Genomic DNA, 20,067 nt, shown 5'->3' with positions numbered 1-20,067 from the left:
GAGGAGAGAAAGAGAAAGAAAGAGAGATAGAGATGCGAGAGAGAGAGAGAGAGAGAGAGAGAGAGAGAGAGAGAGAGAGAGAGAGAGAGAGAGAGAAAGAAGGAAGGAAGGAGAAAGCAAGAGGGAGAAGGAAAGAGAAAGAGAGGAGGAGAGAGAAAGACAGAGAGAGGAGAGCGAGAAAGAAAGAGGGAAGAGGGGAAGAGAGAAAGAGGAAGAGAGAAAGAAAGAGAAAGAGAGGAAGAGAGAGAGGAAGAGAGAGAGAGAGAGAGGAAGAGAGAGAGAGAGAGAGGAGTAGCGAAAGAGGAGAGAGAGAGAAAGAGAGGGGATGAGAGAGGGAGAGAAAGAGAGAGGAGAGGGAGGGAGAGAGGGAGAAAGAAAGAAATAGAAAGAGAAAGAGGGAGAGAAAGAGAGAGGAAGAGAAAGGAAGTGAGAAAGATGGAAAAAGAAAGAAAGATAGAGAGAGGAGGAGAAAAAGATGGAGAGAGAAAGAGAGAGAGAGGAAGCGAGAAAGAAAGAGGAGGAGAGAAAGAGAGAGAGGAGGAGAGAGAGAAAGAAAGAGGAGGAAGAGAGATATAGGGGGAGAAAGAAAGAGGAAGAGAGAGAGAGAGAGAGAGAGAGAGAGAGAGGAGAGCAAGAGAGAACAGAGAGGAGGAGAGATAGAAAGAAAAGGAGGAAGAGAGATAGAAAGAAAGAGGAGGAAGAGAGATGTAGGGGAGAAAGAAAGAGGAAGAGAGATGTAGGGGGAGAAAGAAAGAGGAAGAGAGAGAGAGAGAGAGAGAGAGAAAGAAAGAGGAGGAAGAGAGATAGAAAGAAAGAGGAGGAAGAGAGATATAGGGGGAGAAAGAAAGAGGAAGAGAGAGAGAGAGAGAGAGGAGAGAAAGAAAGAGGAGGAAGAGAGAGAAAGAGGAAGAGAGAGAGAGGGAGAGAGGAGAGAAAGAAAGAGGAGGAAGAGAGATATAGGGGGAGAAAGAAAGAGGAAGAGAGAGAGAGAGAGAGAGGAGAGAAAGAAAGAGGAGGAAGAGAGATATAGGGGGAGAAAGAAAGAGGAAGAGAGAAAGAAAGAGGAAGAGAGAGAGAAAGAAAGAGGAAGAGAGAGAGAAAGAAAGAGGAAGAGAGAGAGAAAGAAAGAGGAAGAGAGAGAGAAAGAAAGAGGAAGAGAGAGAGAAAGAGGGAGAGAGAGAGAGAGAGGAAGAGAGAGAGAAAGAGGAAGAAGAGAGAGAGAGAGAGAGAGAGAGAGAGAGAGAGAGAGAGAGAGAGAGAGAGAGAGAGAGAGAGAGAGAGAGAGAGAAAGAAAGAAAGAGGAGGAAGGGTAGAGGCGATTCAGCGTTATCAATGAGGAGATGTCTCTCTAGATAAGGGCTGCTCAGCTCATCCTGGCATCCATGTTCGTTTGGGGCTTCCTTTAATCACAAACTGCCATTGCAGAAGCCATTTCAGGTGATACCTACCCAATACCCAGGTAAAGCTCTGTGCTAAGGAGCTCTTTTATTGCACAAGTATATTACAGGCTCATTGCTGCCTCACATATATTTGTCCAAAGCCATTTATTCATCCAGAAACTCTGTGAAGGATAGGGATGGTGATGATGACTATGTGACACTGAGTGTTGGTGACACTTCAGCGCCCCGGGACTCCCGGGCGCTAGTGTATTGTGATAGAGTGGCAGAGTGCAACCTTTAAAGGCCAACTATTGGGGCAGAACAGCAGCAATCCTAATGACTCAGACTGTGTGCTGATTCCCTCCCCCTTGTCCACACTCTCATGCCTAGTTAAACCAGCACTGGCTGTGCTTCTAACACTTTATCAATTCAAATCAGATGAATAATGATATGCTACTTCTTACTTCCATGCGTTTCCCTGCGTGATCTGAATACAACAATCTATTTAGGCTGTAGGCTCACAGAAGCCTATAGGGGACTTACTCCTTCCTGTATGATGTACTGGTAGTGGAAATGGAAGATCATCTGCTGCCACCTGCTGGTCAACATGATTTTTACATCACATTTCATTATTCATCTTCGATTATTTGAGGCGTGCGTGTGTGTGGAGCAAAAAGAACCTTTCGGAAAGAGTCTAAAAAGCGAGTGTCTGCCTGTGTGCCCGTCTGCTTGTGTGTGCGCGTCTTCCTGTACATGCGTGCTTGTTTGAGTGCAGATGTGTGTGTGCTTACCTCTCATAGATGGTCTTCAGGGGGACCTGGTCTGAGATGCCGTCGGTCTCCTCCAGGAAGAGGATGAGCCAGGAGGTCCTGTAGGGCCACTCCTCCGTCAGGTTGATCCACGACGCCAGACGGTCCCAGTTAAAGATGATCTGATTGGCCCTCAGCAGACGTCCTGGAAATATGGACCAATGAGAAGTGACGTTTGGTATGTTGGTTGAAACGCCTACTACTCCCCTTCCGATAATAAGTGCCGTGCTGGGAGTAGTCGACTCTCCCCCTTGGGTGATATAAATGTAATCTAATAGGTGATGTGTTACCTGTGACAGAGACGATGTTCAGGAGCCTCCTCATGGTCTGGGGGCTGATGTCACTGAACCAGTCCTCGGTGACCAGCAGCTTGGTCAGGTCAAAGGACATCTGTCTGGTAACCGTCCTCTGCATCTGCCTCCTGCGGTATGTGTCCTACACACACACACACACACAATACCTCATGTTTATACTTGGATTAGCCCTTGGTCTTTCCACAAACCAGTCAGTAAGTCATTTTTGCTTAGGTCACTCGTTTTGCCCATTCTAACCTTCAATCGAACAGTAACTGAATGCCTCGATGCCTGTCTGCCTGCTTTATAGAGCAAGCCACGGCCACATGACTCACTGTCTGCAGCAGCGAACCATTTTTGTGAACGGGGTGGTATAGCTAATAAACTGGCCACAGAGAGTATATTACGTGTTTGCGTCACACATCCAAATGATAGTAACATTTATTTACAGCAAGCACTGGCCTCGTTTAACCTGTCCTGTGTTCTACAGTTCACATGACCGTGTGACAGTTCTGTGGCAGTCTCATGATGACATCACCCCGTGGCGTGCCGTCCACCTTGCGACAAGCGGCTCCCCGGGTGCGTGACCTCTCGTCCCGGAGTCCCGTCTCTACCTCCTTCCATCCTGGTTTTCCCAACACCCATCCCATACCCACCAACACACAAGCAGCTCTGTTCCTGGGCCCAATTAACAGACTGGAGATGTCAGTTGAGCTCGACAGGGAATGGGCCAGGGCTGGACGCACGGATATACACTGTGCGCTACCAAGACAGAGGCATCAGCTGTCCACAGTCACTGTCCTTACACAGCTGGGTCAAAGTTTGATATTCGGATTCCCTGTTACAATAGCCACCGCCACACTTCCTGGGTTCCACACAGGGTTGTGTGTGTGTGTGTGTGTGTGTGTGTGTGTGTGTGTGTGTGTGTCTCAAACAAAGACTGAACTGTGTATTGAGACTACATCTCACCTCTTTTCTGGATTGTCTGCGAGTCCAGAATGAGTGGAATGCTGTCTGGAGGACCACAATAGGTGCTGCTTGCCGAACGGTGCAGCAATGCTGTATATAGGAGAGCATTCGTCAGGCCACAAGCACTCAGAACGCCACCACCAGCCACTAAGCGGACTGTGATGTGGACTTAATGCCTGCCTTGTGACGACCTCACTGGTAGGGAGAGAGTGTATAGCCAGTATTGGCTCAGTAAGGAGGTGATTGGCTCTCCTTTGATCCTTACGTAGATGCATTGGACATGCTCAAAGAGTGAAATATGATTGGTGAAAGTTGATCGTTGTTTTATTGACTGTATAACCAGACCATCAGGAGAAATTGTTGAACTCTGACTGTTGAAAAGCTGCTGTAAGAGTTGGGATATTTCCTCCAAACAAGCAAACTTACTTGGAGCTGACATCAGCCCAGAGCACGGCGCCAAATACTGTTTACAAGCCTGAGCTCGCCTGGCCTGCCTCCCTCACTTCCCCTCCCCTGCCATCTTGGAAGGCTAAAGATCCACAACTCCGCAATTAAGTAGCCGAGAGACAGAGAGCTTTTTCTCTCCTTCCATCCTTCTTAGCTCCACTTGTAAAGAGACCCACTCACTGCCTTCTTGGCAGCCAAGAAACCGCCAGAGAGGGCAAACAAAAAGAAGTGGGCGCCGAAATAAAAAAAGGGACCCAAGGAAAATAAAGACACACAAAAAAAAACAGGCAAATAAATCAGACGCCCAAACAAACAAACAGATAAACAAACAAAACGGGGTCCTCGCAGGGGGAAGCAGGCAGGGCCACTTAGCCTCCCGCCAGCAGCCACCGATTGCCAGCGTTTTGTCACTGGGACACACTGCTGCTCCTCCCTGTCATTAGGCAGTGTGGCATCGCAGCAGGAAGGATAAACAGACATTACATCAATTACCAGGCAGAGACTCCTCGGCGATGGAGACAGGCTCTTTTGCTCCCGACCTCCTCCACCCCTCTCCACTATGTTCACCGCAAGGCGAGAGGAAGCTAGCTACACCCCCGGGCCTGTGGGTTTAAGTGAATTATCTCACCCTTTCTATGTTAGTCTTCTCTAGCTGTGTCTATGGGAAAATAAGCAGAAAAAACACTTCAGAGGCAACATTTTGATGCGTTTGCTGTGCTTTCATTGCCCGCACAGGCGCCCAATCTCCTTATGTTCCTTGTTGTATCACTTGTCTTTGTGCCAGAACTCTGCCGGTCTACAGGACCTCTGCAGGTAGATCTATGGCCCAGCCTGGGCATGGAGAGGGTTGGCCGGCTGAATGAGTTTACCCTGCGGTTGAGGGCCGTCTTGCTGCCAAACTTGGCCTGATCCCCCAGACTGTTGGAGGACAGGTTCCTGTCCATCTCCTCGTGCCATCCTGTGAAGAGAGGAGTGTAAAAGGAGAGATAAAATGAGAGACAGTACCACCAGGTACCACTAATGTAAAGAAGCAACCTATTCACGATAAATTATTACCATTTCCTACAGCAAGTCAGAATGCGCGAGTGTGTGTGTGTGTGTGTGTGTGTGTGTGTGTGTGTGTGTGTGTGTGTGTGTGTGTGTGTGTGTGTGTGTGTGTGTGTGTGTGTGTGTGTGTGTGCGTGTCTACTCTATGCCTATGTCAGTGTTTCCTAATCCTGGTCCACGGGACCCAAATTGATGCACATTATATTTTTTACCCTAAACAAAAATGTGCACCCTTTTGGGGTCCCCAGAACCAGGATTAAGAAACACTGGCCTGTGTGTGTGTGTGTGTGTGTGTGTGTGTGTGTGTGTGTGTGTGTGTGTGTGTGTGTGTGTGTGTGTGTGTGTGTGTGTGTGTGTGTGTGTGTGTGTGTGTGTGTGTGTGTGCATTTTCATGTTTGTGTGACACACGCCGTGCATATGTCTTGCGTACCCTCAGGGTTGGTCAGGTCTCCGTTGGAGGTTGGAGCGGCCGTGCACAGCTTCCTGGTCGTGCTTAGCCCCCGGCTGTTGAGGAAAACAGGCAGGTGGACGATGTTCCTCATGTAGTCGTGGCCGTTGATGTTGGAGTCCCTGAGCACGCTGTTCAGGTTCTGGTTGATGGCCTTGATGATGATGTGGGGGTCGCTGGCAAAGATGGAGATGAAGGGGCCTTTGGAGAACAGCACCCTCACCTGGTGGAGGAGGGGAATAGGAGGAGGATTTAGACCTGGGTTCATCCACTGCTGCTCATCCGTAGTGAGCGTATTGGAATGATAAAAGCCTGAAATCATTTTGAGGGTGAACCTCGTGTCAGATTCATAGTGTGGTCATACACACACAACTGGGGAACAGAAAACTTGACATCAACTTGTTAATATCTGTAAACTGTGGCTATAATTTGTAGTATCTTGTTAGGTTGAGTTTGTGGGTCACATATCTGTTGATCACATTCCGTTTCTAAAGAGGACATGCAACAGCAATTCAAATAGGGGGTCTCCCTACTAGTTGTCTCTCTAAATCAGGGTTATTCAACCGGGGTCTGCGGCCCTCTGACATAGGCCTTGAAAAAGCACCCACAAATATACAGTGCATTCAGAAAGAATTCAGACCCGTTGACTTTTTCCACATTTTGTTACGTTACAGCCTTATTCTAAAATAGATTTTTTTCCCCCTCGTCAATCTACACACATCACCCCATAATGAAAAGGTAAAGTAGGGATTTTGAAAAATGTTCAAATACATTGAATGTCAAAAAATGAAGTATCACATTTACATACAATACCAGTCAAAAGTTGACACACCTACTCAACAAGGTTTTTTAATTTAAAAAAAAACTATTTTCTACATTGTAGAATAATAGTGAAGACATCAAAAAAATTTAACACATACGGGAATCATGTAGTAACCAAAAAAGTGTTAAACAAATGTAAATATATTTTAGATTCTTCAAAGTAGCCACCCTTTCTTGGCCTTGATGACAGTTTTGCACACTCTTGCTATTCTCTCCACCAGCTTCACCTGGAATGCTTTTCCAACAGTCTTGAAGGAGTTCCCACATATGCTGAGCACATGTTGGCTGCTTTTCCCTCACGCTGCGGTCCAACTCATCCCAAACCATCTCAAATTGGGTTGAGATCAGGTGATTGTGGAGGCCAGGTCATCTGATGCAGCACTCCATCAATCTCCTTGGTCAAATAGCCCTTACACAGCCTGGAGGTGTGTTTTGGGTAATTGTCCTGTTGAAAACCAAATTATTGTCCCACTAAGCTCAAACCAGATGGGATTGCGAATCGCCGCAGAATGCTGTGGTAACCATGCTGGTTAAGTGTGCCTTGAATTCTAAATAAATAACAGAGTGTCACCGGAAAAGCACCCCCACACCATCACACCTCCATGCTTCATGGTGGGAACCACACATGCAGAGATCATCCGATCATCCGTTCACCTACTCTGAGTCTCACATAGACACGGAAGATGGAACCAAAAATATCCAATTTGGACTCATCAGACCAAAGGACAGATTTCTACCGGTCTAATGTCCATTGCTCGTGTTTTCTTGGCCCGAGCAAGTCTCTTCTTATTATTGTTGTCCTTTAGAAGTGGTTTCTTTGCAGCAATTTGACCATGAAGGCCTGATTCACGCAGTCTCCTCTGAACAGTTGACGTTGAGATGGGTCTGTTACTTGAACTCCACGAAGCATTTATTTGGGCTGCAATTTCTGAGGTTCAGTTAAATCTAATGAACTTATCCTCTTTATTTGGGCTACAATCTGAGATGCAAGCAGTTATTCTAATAAATTTATCCTCCACAGCAGAGGTAACTTTAAGTCTTCCTTCCTGTGGCGGTCCTCATGAGAGCCAGTTTCATCATAGCGCTTGATGGTTTTTGCGACTGCACTTGAAGAAACGTTCAAAGTTCTTGATATTTTCCACATCGACTGGCCTTCATGTCCTAAAGTAAAGTAATGGACAGTCATTTCTCTTTGCTTATTTGAGCTGTTCTTGCCATAATATGGTCTTGGTATTTTACCAAATAGGGCTATCTTCTGTATACCACCCCTAACCTGTCACAACACAACTGATTGGCTCAAATGCATTAAGGAAAGGAATTTGACAAATGAACAAGGCACACCTGTTAATTGAAATGCATTCCAGGTGACTACCTCATGAAGCTGGATGAGCGAAGGCCAAGCGTGTGCAAAGCTGTCATCAAGGCAAAGGGTGGCTACTTTGAAGAATCCAAAATCGAAAATATATTTAGATTTGGTTTACACATTTTTGGTTACTACATGATTCCATATGTTATTTCATAGTTGATGTCTTCACTATTATTCTACAATGTAGAAAATAATCAAATAAAACATCTGGAATGAGTAGGTGTCCCCAAACTTTTGACTGGTACTTTTGACTTTTGGCAGCGATTACAGCCTTCTTGGGAACGATGCTACAAGCGTGGCACACCCGTATTTGGGGAGTTTCTCCCATTCTTCTCTGCAGATCCTCTCAAACTCTGTCAGGTTGGTTGGGGAGCGTTGCTGCACAGCTATTTTCAGGACTCTCCAGAGATGTTCGATCAGGTTCAAGTCTGGGCTCTGGCTGGGCCACTCAAGGACATTCAGAGACGTGCCCCACAGCCACTCGTGCATTGTCTTGGCTGTCTGCTCAGGGTCATTGACCTGTTGGAAGGTGAACCGTTCCCCCAGTCGGAGGTCTTGAGTGCTTTGGAGCAGGTTTTCATCAAGGATCTCTTTGTACTTTACTCCGTTCATTTTTTCCTCGATCCTGACTATTCTCCCAATCCCTGCCGCTGAAAAACATCCCCACAGCATGATGCTGCCACCACGTTCCACCATAGTGATGGTGCCAGGTTTCTTCCAGACGTGATGCTTGGCATTCAGGCCAAAGAGTCTTTAGGTGCCTTTTGGCAAACTCCAAGCGGGCAGTCATATGCCTTTTACTGAGGAGTAGCTTCTGTCTGGCCACTCTACCATACAGGCCTGGTTGGTGGAGTGCTGCAAAGATGGTTGTCCTTCATCCACAGAGGAACTCTGGAGCTCTGTCAGTGACCATCAGGTTCTTGGTCACCTCCCTGACCAAGGCCCTTCTACCCAGATTGCTCAGTTTGACCAGGCAGCCAGCTCTAGGAAAAGTCTTGGTGGTTCCAAACTTCTTCCATTTAAGAATGATGGAAGCCACTGTGTTCTTGGGGACCATCAAAACTGCAGAAATCCTTTGGTACCCTTCCCCAGATCTGTGCCTCGACACAATCATGTCTCGGAGCTCCACGGACAATTCCTTCGACCTCATGGCTTGGTTTTAACTCTGACATGCACTGTCAACTGCAGGACCTTATATAAAACAGGTGTGTGCCTTTCCAAAATCATGTCCAATCAATTACATTTACCACAGGTGGACTCCAATCAAGTTGTAGAAACATCTCAAGGATGATCAATGGAAACAGGATACACCTGAGCTCAATTTCGAGTCTCTTAGCAAAGGGTCTGAACACTTATGAAAATAAGGCATCTGTTTTTTTATTTTTTTTATACATTTGCAAAAATGTCAAAACCTGTTTTTGCTTTGTCATTATGGGGTATTGTGTGTAGATTGATAAGGAAAAATTAAATTTCATCCATTTTACAATAAGGCTGTAACGGAAACAAAATGTGGAAAAAGTCAAGCGGTCTGAATACTTTTCAAATGCCCTGTAGCTCTTAATCGTTTGCATTAAAAGCCATAGTGCCGCAGGCTGCTGGTAAGCTTTCTTGACTGGGAAATTAAGTTTTGGCTAACACATGGCTAACCACTGTTTAACCAGCTAAGCAGCCTCTCTTAGTGAAAATGTGTTTGGAGTTACCATCCGAGCTTATAGGCTATGTTAGAGTTTGCACTTCCTCTTCCAATTATAATGTGGGGAGGTCAAAATAATGAAAAGAGATCTACCAAATCTATTTATTTTAACCCAATGAGTCCCACTGTAATGCCGGCGCGTTTTGCACTTCTAACCCCTTTTAAACATTGTGTGTTTGAGCTACAGACTTCTAGGTTGGACCAGTGGATTTGTCTATTTCTCCAATGGTCTGTGGGATTAACGAGGGCTGAACTAGTGTTTGTGAGACAAGGGCAGATCCCGAAGGGGCCCGGGCCGGGTCTTTTTTACCAAAACATCTAGTAGAGTCCGAATGGTTTCGGCTACAAACTATTAAGCTACAGACTCTAACGAACATGTAGCATGTTGTGCTCTATGACGCTCACAAGCTACACAAGATTCGTTAGAGGAACATAGGAAATCCCAGGACATAGTGTCTATAATACTGTAATAAATCTCACATAGTTGCTGTCACAAACTCAACATTCCAAACAGTTGTCACTAACTAGTCGGATATTCATTTCCCATTGAGCAAACAATTTCTGTTCTTAAAGCATTCATGTAAATTTGTTTGTACAATTTCTTGCTTTGGCTGACTTTTTATATTGACATTTGTCCATAAAACTCATGAATGCAACTGTTTTATCAAATTGTTTTGTGTTATACTTGTATCCCTAGCTGTCCTGAAAAGAAAATGGTAAAACATATCATTGTGAGGCTAAATACTAAATACATGGCTCAAGGTATGTGGACACCTGCTCATCGAACGTCTCATTCCAAAATCATGGACATTAACATGGAGTTGGTCCCCCCTCTGCTGCTATAACAGCCTCCACTCTTCTGGGAAGGCTTTCCATTAGATGTTGGAACGTTGCTGCGGAGTTCGGGCACTGATGTTGGGCGATTAGGCCTGGCTCGCAGTCGGCGTTCCAATTCATCCCAAAGGTATTCGATGGGGTTGAGGTCAGGACTCTGTGCAGGCCAGTCATGTTCTTCCACACTGATCTCGACAAACCATTTCTGTCGGCGAGCTTTACACCCCTCCAGCCGATGCTTAGCATTGTGCATGGTGATCTTAGACTTGGGTGCGGCCACTCGGCCATGGAAACGGACAGTTATTGTGTTGACGTTGCTTCCAGAGGCAGTTTGGAACTCGGTAGTGAGTGTTGCAACCGAGGACAGGTGATTTTTATGCGCTTCAGCAGTCCCGTTCTGTGACCTTGTGTGGCCTACCACTTCGCGGCTGAGCCGTTGTTGCTCCTAGATGTTTCCACTTCACAATAACAGCACTTACAACTCCGAGGCAGCTCTAGCAGGGTAAAAATGTAATAAAATGACTTGTCGGAAAGGTGGCATCCTAAGACGGTGTCACGTTGAAGGTCACTGGGCTCTTCAGTACGGGCCATTCTACTGCAAATGTTTGGCTATGGAGATTGCATGGAGGTGTGCTTGATTTTATACACCTGTCAGCAACGGGTGTGGCTGAAATAGACAAATCCACTAATTTGAAGGGGTGTTCACATACTTTTGTATATAGAGTGTTTTTTAAATAGATTTTTAATCTATACTTGGAGTCAAAGTATAGATATAATATTGTCAAAAATAATATCATGATATGTAACTGTACCGATGGATAATGATTTAACCCTAAATGGTTATGGATAGTGTGAGTTTTGTGTATAGTATTGTATAGTCTACATGTTTGTGTTTAGCCATTGTTACTAACGTCGTATTCAGTCATTGTTACAAACACACACACCGTGTCGAGCATCTGCAGCACTCTGTCCTGTTCGCAGGCATCCAGGCCGTCAATGATGACCGCCATGCGGGTCTGGTTCTGGGTGAAGCCATCGATGGTCTTGGCCATCTTGGACATCAGCTCCACCTCATGCTTCAACACCTGGAGCAACAAAACACACACACACACACACACACACACACACACACACACACACACACACACACACACACACACACACATCAACCACTACATACTGTATAACTACAGACAATGTGCCTCTTCCTATTAATTCATCTCTGTTTTGATAGTGGTCGTAGGAATGTAGCTCCCGCGTGCCTAACGCTATCATGTAACAACATAACGTATTTATTCTTAACCATGTTAAAACTGCAGAATACCATTTAACTAGCGACATGATGAGCCAAGTCCTAACTCGATCAAATCATTTGATCAACACGTGCGTGTAACTTCCATGTTCCAAGTCTGTATCGACATTGCTGCGTGATTTACAAGTTACATATGTATTCTCAAGTCAGGGATTCGGCCCTATTTGAATATAACTGGAGAGGAACCTATCAAACAGAGTATTCCCTATGAGCAAAAGACGTTGAAAGGATGTTGAAAAGACGTTGAAAATGGGCTATAAAAAGGGGTTTACACTACCTTCATGAATCCCTCGCTCTTGAGCTTGTGCATCTTGTTGGCGGCACTGTGCAGCCTCTTCCTCTGGGAGTTGAGGACGGAGTCAGCCACCTGCCACCAGGTCCTACAGTTCAACAGGAGGGCCAGGCCCACCACGCTGGCCATGGCGATCAGCACCGCGTTCACCGTCAGGTTCTCACGCTGCACCTAAATACATGTAAACGAGGTCCACACGTGCAAAAAAAACAACATGTTTTTTTTCAATGTACAGCAGATGCTCGATACAGTGTGTGTGTGTGCTTGTGTATGTGCACATTTGTGTGTGTGTCAGTGTGTGTATGTACCTTAAAGATGGCCAGCAGTGCCATGGCTGTGATCAGGCAGCCCAGCGTCACGACAAACAGCATGAAACTGGGCACGCAGCAAGTCTTCTTCCATTTCTTACCTAGAGGGGAGAGGGGACAAATATCTCATTCACATAGGTATTCACACCCCTCTTCTACGACACTCCAAACTCAGCTCGGGCGCATCCAATTTTATTCGATCACTGCAACTTGATTGGAGTTCACCTGTGGCCCGATTCAATTGTTTGGACATGATTTAGAAAGAAACACACCTGTCTATATAAGGTCCCGCAGTTGACAGTGCATGTCAGGGCAGAAACCATACCATGAAGTGCAAGGAACGGTCTGTAGAGCGCTGAGATTTGAATTGTGTTGAAGCGTATACTGTATCTGGGTACCGGAGGACCTGAGCCCTAGGACCGTGCCCCAGGACTACCTGACATGATGACTCCTTGCTGCCCCCAGTCCACCTGGCCGTGCTGCTGCTCCAGTTTCAACTGTTTCAATTATTCGACCATGCTGGTCATTTATGAACATTTGAACATCTTGGCCATGTTCTGTTATAATCTCCACCCAGCACAGCCAGAAGAGGACTGGCCACCCCACATAGCCTGGTTCCTCTCTAGGTTTCTTCCTAAGTTTTGGCCTTTCTAGGGAGTTTTTCCTAGCCACTGTGCTTCTACACCTGCATTGCTTGCTGTTTGGCTGTTTAGGCTGGGTTTCTGTACAGCACTTTGAGATATCAGCTGATGTACGAAGGGCTATATAAATACATTTGATTTGATTTGGGTAAGGAGATAAAACCATTTCTAAAATGTTGAACATTTCAAGAGCACAGTGGTCTCCATCATTGAGAAATTGCTAAAAAAAAATTGGAAGTACCCAGACTCATGCATTGAGCTGGCTGTCCGACCAAACGGGCAAAAAAAATGACCTTGGTCAGGGAGGTGACCAAGAACCCAATGACCACTCTGACAGAACTACAGAGTTCCTTGGCTGAGATGGGAGAACCTGATCGACGGACAACAGTCTGTCTCTACAGCATTTCACCAATCTGGGCTTTATGGGAGAGTGGCCGCACGCCTGGAGTTTACGATTCTGTGGTCTGATGAGACAAAAATGTGGTGTCATTTAAAACGAAGGAGTCACGTCTTACCTTACTTCAAAGTAGCCAAATTCCGACCTTAGAAATATTGAGGGAATTATTTGAGCACAAAAGCAGCAGCCTCTCGTGTTCTATCAGTAAATCTGTTTACTGTCCTACAGCCAAAGACGTAGCCACATTAGCGACCCACGTTGTTGTTGCATCTTTAGATCTTTCGACATTTCTAAAGGATATTTTCATCTTTGTCACGTGAAACTGCTCGCATTTTAGAATAAGGCTGCAACATAGCATTTGGAAAAAGGGGAAGGGGTCTGAATACTTTCTGAATGCACTGTCTAGCCTACTGCTGTGTGCGCTTTGCTGCGCTTATAATGCGATTAAATAATAGGTTATCAACATTTTAAGCTAAATGTTCTGATCTGTTGCATCAGCTTTATTGCTTTTAAAAGTTTTTTTTTAAATGTACTCATACGATTTTGAGATCTATCGTCTCACAACTGTCCCAGGTTTGGAAGATTTATTTCTAGCACAGAATGACAAGCTGACCAACAGAATAGGTCAACTTTTGTACTTTGGGGGATAGTAGGTTGACATAGGTTAGTGCTTCTGCTGTTTGTTACTCGTCCTGTTGGCTGAGGAAAAGCAAACGTGGACAGTTCTTCTAGATGTCTTCAACGTGCACCTCGGGAATCCCATAAGAATGGCGTGAACCGTTGCATCCCCATGCGTCAGTCTTCACTTGTACTTCGAAGCTGCGAGGCCTGTGATAAGGACCCGGTCACCTGACAGGCATTGGCCATTAAGAATTGAGATACCTGAGAAAGCCATGTGAGTAATAGGTGCTTCGGAGCACGGCGATTGGTAGCAGGTAGAAGGGAACTACAATATTTCAGCCCAGGGTGGCACAACGCCCACACAAGGGAGCCGCCGGGAAACTGGAGGCCTGCTGTGCACTAAAGATACAGTATTAGAGACAGAGGTAATACGACAAGGTTATAAAGGATATCCAAAGTGGAGGCAAACGTAGTACCTTGGTTCTCCTCGTTCTTGAACACCCTGAAGAGGCGGGTGGCCATGAAGCCAAACTCCCTCTCACAGGCATCAGACAGAGTGGCTATCATCTCTGCCAGGCTGGTCTCCCCTCCCACACTGGACAGACGATTGTAGTCTGTGAACAAGAACCTGACACACACACACAGACACACACACACAAGGATTCTAGAATATACTTTTTCTATTGAAGGTCGGTCATATCAAGGTGCGTGTGCACGAGCGGCATCAAGCATGTATTTTATGTATGTATGTATGTATGTATGTGTGTGTGTTACCTGACAGGCAGGGCGCGGGTCGTCTGCTCTGGCAGCTCAGGGGGGTTGACAAACATGAGTTTGAGCAGCAGCTCCAGGTAGGTAACCTGGCGGGCCAGACGGGTGCTGAGGACCCACGCCCAGTTCCAGTTCTCCCCCTCACGACGACCCCCGAAGTACACCAACACTGCGCAGAGAGAGAGAGAGGAGAGAGAGAACATCACATTTCTGACTGACCATCAGACGTTCCCCTACCTATGACTCCGAACGTGAGCAATGTAGTTGCATGTGGCGAAACGCTGTCGGAATCGCTCGAAGCGTAGAACCAAGGCGCCCTCTAGTGATGTAATACGCGCAACTCTCCTTAACTGCAGGAGCCCGAAGGCCCAGAGTTTTTGTTGACTCGTTTCATTCTCCTCCGTTCCGTTCTACTCTAGTGTTCCTCACCAAAGAAGACGTAGAGCAGGGTGAGGAGGCTGAGGGAGACGGCGATGGCCAGGCGGGGGTCGACGGTGAAGCCCAGGACAAGAGCTACAGAACCACACAGCAGCAGGGACAGGAGCACCACCAGCCACGAGAACTGGAACAGAGGCTCAATCTGCTGGCCTGCAAATGTCTTCATCTCATCTGGAGGAGCGGGAGGGAGGGAGAGAGAGGTTATACAACAAAAAAATGAATAGGCAAGTGAAAATGAGTAGGACCCCTAGTGGTTCCTGCCTTACACAGGAAACTACAAATGAGGCACTGAGGCAGTCACGCCTGGCAATGAGAAAAAGGAAACTCATTTTTATAGAGCTAATGCACAGAACGTGACCAAATGTGTGGACATATTCCCTTTTAGATTCATATTGCTGTTGTTTAGTGAGAGGTTAAAAGCCTAATTATTTTTCAAACGAGAGTCTCGGGACACTAGCAGAAGAAGAGCCCCGGTGATATTCCGGGTGGTGCTCTCTTACCCTCCAGCTTCTTGAGCAGGAAGGACTTGCCGCTGCCCCACTGGGCGTACAGGCCCACACAGATGGGCGGCTGCATGGTGGGCTCACTGAGGATGTCTGCCAGGGCACTGCTGTACAGGTCATAACCCAGCATGTCACCATCAGACTCAGAGGGAGACAGGTGCTCTGAGGGACAGGGGGAGAGAGAGAGAGAGAGAGAGAGAGAGAGGGGAGAGTGTTGAGTGGTCATCACTTGATAAATACAGCAATACTTCCAAACAATAAATCATCTCATTTCCAAAACAAGATTGAAAGCGCTAAAAGTAATGATTCACGTTAAAAGATGTTTTAAATAATACCAGTTGGGCATTACAATTTCATTCACAATAACAGGCTAAAAAAAACACCCTGGAGTACTCTTGTGCACTATATGCATGTCGATGTGATTTGAGTGTCAGGTCTCACTGGCTCCAAAGATCTGAGTGAGGATGCTCTTCTGGTGGGTGCAGTCGATGTTGTAGGGCGTCTCGCCGGCCTTGTTGGGGCGGTAGAGCAGGCGGCCATCTTTCGGGTTCCTCAGGAGGAGCTCAGCCAGCTTGCGGCTCCGCCCCCTGATGGCAATGTGAAGGGCCGTGTCGCCTTTCTGGACAGGAGACGAGAGAGATGGTTACAGTAGAGTGGCGGTCGAAACACTGGGTTGCACAATGTGAATATGTATCCGGCGGTCAGACGCTGGCTTGAATACAGAACCTGTGGTGTTGTTCTAAAGACATAGGCTGGGCTCTATATGTCGTGTTTGTACAGTACCTTGTCCACAGCAGCCACCTTGGCCCCTCTGTCCAGGAGCAGCTCCACTATCTCAATTTTCCTCATCTTGGTGGCTTTGATCAAAGGGGTCTCTGCGTCCTGAAACACACATCATCATCATCATCATCATCATCATCTCAGACCAAGAACAGTGATTGGTGAGAATAGAAGCCAGCAAGCAAATGTGCATTTGCAACGCTAATCGCACATGTTTAAAACGCGTTCTTAAAACCGTCACCACTGTATCACAATGTTGATGTTGACACGAGAGGAATTTGTCACAGTGCTTATAAAATGACTGTTCACTTGTGTACAGCAGCTGTGGCTGTTCCTTACCTTGGTGCAGCTCTCAGTGTCCGGGTTGCATTGGAGGATGTCTCTCACCATGGTGGCGTTCGCTTTCTCCACTGCCCAGTAGAGGGCAGTCTTACTATCCTGTTTTACACAGTTGAGAAGAGGGTCATATTCATTAGGCACCAGACGGAAGAAACCTGACAGAAACAGGGCGGGACTACCGGAACATATCCAATAAGAAACGCTTGTTTTTGTTTTCCGTTGTTAAACATGTTGCTACGGTGTGCCCTAATAAATTGGCATGACGACCGATCAGAGATGTTAAAGGTCCAATGCGGCGGTTTTTCATCTCAATATCAAATAATTTCTGGGTAACAACTAAGTACCTTACTGTGATCGCTTTCATTTAAAATGGTCACAAAGAAACAAAAATAGTTTCTTGGCGAAGAGCAATTCCCCAAGCAAGCATTTTGTGGGGAATGTCTGAGTGGGGAGGGGACTCCTACCTGTCCCCTGACGTCAATGTCGGCATATTTGTTTAGAAGGGCTCTGACGATCTCCACATGGCCTCCTCGCACTGCTCCGATCAGCACCGTCTCCCCACTCTGTGACACACACAATAAACATCACAGGCTTTCAATACAGAGAACGCAAACTCAAACCACCACACAACAGAAAAGATGTGTTACACTGTAGAGGAGCAAGACGATACGTGCTGTTACCATCAGCACATTCATCCATATAGCATGACCATTATCATTCAGGTTGATGTCACCCTGTCTAGACTCTACTGTCTATTGTCAGGGTTATCGGGGCAATGTTTCAGCTCCTCTTTAGAGGTTGGCGATGGTCATCTACCCTGTCTGGTATGTTGACGTAGGTGCCAGCGTCCAGGAGGTCCTGGACTATCTCGGTGTAGCCCTCCTTGGCAGCGATCATCAGGGCCGTGTTGCCGTCCTTGTCTGTCATGTTGACGTTGGGGTTCCTCTTCAGAAGCTCCTTCACCACCTCATTGAAACCACCCCGCACAGCCACGATCAGAGCGGTCATGGAATTCTGATAGGGAGAGAATAACAGTCAGGTTGCTGTCATTTCAACACAGTGTTTCCTTTCATGGATTGCAGCTGAAGCCTATTTGTTCACGATGAACTGGGATGAATGGATATCTATACGGACAAAGCTCTGACTCATCAGATAAGGCCTTATTTTAAAGAGTGTGTAGTCAAGCGCATGACAAAAACCTCTGACAATGCATTTGTGAATATTCATACAGCCCCCCCAAGACAAAATAGATAAAAAAGACATTTTGGAGTGAACCGACCCCTTGCTTGAGCCCATTGTGTGTGTGATCCGCTCAGGCCTTGAGGTAATCAGGTAATGAGGTTTTAACGAGAATACGGAGGTCCACTTACCGCTCCCTCCTGGTCCACATCGGCCCCATTGACCAGCAGGTGTATCACACTGTCATAGTGGCCCTTCCTGGCTGCCCAGATCAACGGGGTAGTGCCATACTGAGAACAGGGGAGAAGAGAAAAGAAGAAAGCGAGAGACAGCGTTGATGACTATTGAAACACCGAATGTAGGGTCATTTAGTGTACTTACTTTAGGTTACTTTGTCATTTTTATACAAGACAAATTGAACACAGGACCAGTGGTGAGTGCTTACCTTGTCAGAGCAGTTGACTTTAGCTCCGTGATGAATCAGGAGATGCACTATATCAGCATGGCCTCGTCCAGCCGCCCAGATAATGGGGTAGACGCTGTACTGTAAGGACAGACATCAGCATATTTAACTCATTCTGAAATACACTAATTATTTACCCAATTATAGAAGGCCTGATGCGCTTCAGATAAGAATAGTACCAGTGTACCTGGCCAGTGATGTTGGGGATAGCTCCCTTCTCCAGCAGTAGCTGGGTGACCTCCACACGACCCTTATAGGAAGCCCACATGAGGGCACTCCATCCCCCCTGTACAGTAAACCACACAGGCGCACACACACACACACACACACACACACACACTTTAAATGGGAAGTGGTGACATGTATAGTTAGTGGCTATTGCCACAATTCCCACAGTGCCAGGGAGAAGTAGAGCAGTCATCTTCTGTATGATGTCATGATGTCATACAGCACGACATGCACATAGCCAAACAGTGGGTTTAATCCTGTTATTAGTACAGACATGCTGGCACCCGGGTGGCTTAAGGCGTCAGCAGGCTTCAGTTCGGCTGGCGCCTAAGAGGTTTGGAGCTCGAGTCTGCTCGCATACTCCCTTCAAAGACCTTCGCTTGGAAAATGATTAAAATAAACGCCAATTGTTTGTCCGTTTTGAGACACCGTAGCCGGTATGCACTTCCTCAAAACAGTCCGAACGAATCCAAGATCACTCAATAAATCTGTGTTACATTTTCCTGTTTTTGCCAAGGAGATTTTCCATCTGACTAAGACGTCTGGTGCAATATTTCTCAAGTGAAAAAATGTGCATGAGGATGAGTCCTCTCTCGTTGAATGACAACAGGCACTTCATTGAGGAATCCTACGGTCGGCCAGTCGCCGACGTCGGCTAGCGACTTGACTTCCCTCGAGAGAAAAAAAACATTGAAGAGACGAAAAATCTCTTGCCGAAGTCCAAAACGTACTAACAAAAAAAAAAAGAATTGCCACATAATGTCACAAAAAGTCGTCATAACATATGCAGAAACGGTTCCCGAACTGACACGCAACACAGCCATGATTGATTGCCTGAGTCACCTTACACTAGAACCAGTGTAAATATGAAACGGAAATAGGTACATTTCAGAAGGCAAAAGCTTTGGTCGTGACACTCAAACACTGTCATTAGTCTTTACCCCTACGGGAAACATGCAGAAGTGAAAGAACACGGCCTATTGAATAACCTAAACCGTACTGTGAATGAACACAGAGCTGCAGACAGAATAGGATGTGAAGTAGGCTTCTTCCACTGAGAGGTTTGTATTACAGATATGAACCATATCCCAGGTTAATGTACTCCGGACATCCAGAGCTCAGTAAATGCAATTATTACAAAACGGAGGAGATTATATTGGAGGTAATGGAATCGCATCCCAAGCTAATGGATAAATCACTTCAAAGCAGCCTGGAATGGATTGCAGTCAGACATAAGACAGTAGAGGAAGAATATGAATAGACTCTTTCTACTGTGTGTGTGTGTGTGTGTGTGTGTGTGTGTGTGTGTGTGTGTGTGTGTGTGTGTGTGTGTGTGTGTGTGTGTGTGTGTGTGTGTGTGTGTGTGTGTGTGTGTGTGTGTGTGTGTGTGTGTGTGTGTGTGTGTGTGTGTGTTGGGTATTGTGACAGCAAGGAAAATATGAATTTCAGTGCAAATGGACCAATAAAGCAAGTATTGTACTGCATTATAGCTCTCATACAAAATACCCAATGGCCACCATCAATGACAGTCAATGACTTCTGTGCCAGAGTTGTAGGTGACCTTGTTCACCCCAGAAGGTTGACCGCTATTGAAAATGCATCCAGATGAAAGGCGGTCCAACCTAAAATAATCCTCCTTTCATCTTTTTGTTATGTCGTTTTTTTTTCTCCTCACTTTTTCAATCAAA

General features: G+C 46.2%; 1 protein-coding gene across 7 annotated transcripts in view; it reads right to left on the bottom strand.

The window, feature by feature from the left end:
- Positions 1-20,067, bottom strand: part of kidins220a (kinase D-interacting substrate 220a) — a 118,538-nt gene that overhangs the window by 59,046 nt on the left and 39,425 nt on the right. For all 7 annotated transcript variants that reach the window (XM_052497037.1, XM_052497038.1, XM_052497039.1 and 4 more), the window contains exons 5-23: positions 18,339-18,437; positions 18,134-18,232; positions 17,880-17,978; positions 17,326-17,523; positions 16,974-17,072; positions 16,510-16,608; positions 16,174-16,272; positions 15,832-16,009; positions 15,388-15,552; positions 14,879-15,058; positions 14,453-14,618; positions 14,155-14,306; positions 12,020-12,120; positions 11,697-11,882; positions 11,052-11,192; positions 5,375-5,615; positions 4,767-4,855; positions 2,479-2,623; positions 2,171-2,333 (exon numbers count right to left, since the gene is read on the bottom strand). In XM_052497037.1, the coding sequence (XP_052352997.1) occupies positions 2,171-2,333; positions 2,479-2,623; positions 4,767-4,855; positions 5,375-5,615; positions 11,052-11,192; positions 11,697-11,882; positions 12,020-12,120; positions 14,155-14,306; positions 14,453-14,618; positions 14,879-15,058; positions 15,388-15,552; positions 15,832-16,009; positions 16,174-16,272; positions 16,510-16,608; positions 16,974-17,072; positions 17,326-17,523; positions 17,880-17,978; positions 18,134-18,232; positions 18,339-18,437 (2,699 nt within the window). The remainder of the gene's footprint in view (positions 1-2,170; positions 2,334-2,478; positions 2,624-4,766; positions 4,856-5,374; positions 5,616-11,051; positions 11,193-11,696; positions 11,883-12,019; positions 12,121-14,154; positions 14,307-14,452; positions 14,619-14,878; positions 15,059-15,387; positions 15,553-15,831; positions 16,010-16,173; positions 16,273-16,509; positions 16,609-16,973; positions 17,073-17,325; positions 17,524-17,879; positions 17,979-18,133; positions 18,233-18,338; positions 18,438-20,067) is intronic.

This window comes from Oncorhynchus keta, chromosome 35, assembly GCF_023373465.1.
Source record: "Oncorhynchus keta strain PuntledgeMale-10-30-2019 chromosome 35, Oket_V2, whole genome shotgun sequence".
In the NCBI taxonomy this organism is placed as follows: domain Eukaryota; kingdom Metazoa; phylum Chordata; class Actinopteri; order Salmoniformes; family Salmonidae; genus Oncorhynchus; species Oncorhynchus keta.
This window is presented reverse-complemented; position numbering and strand designations above follow the sequence as displayed.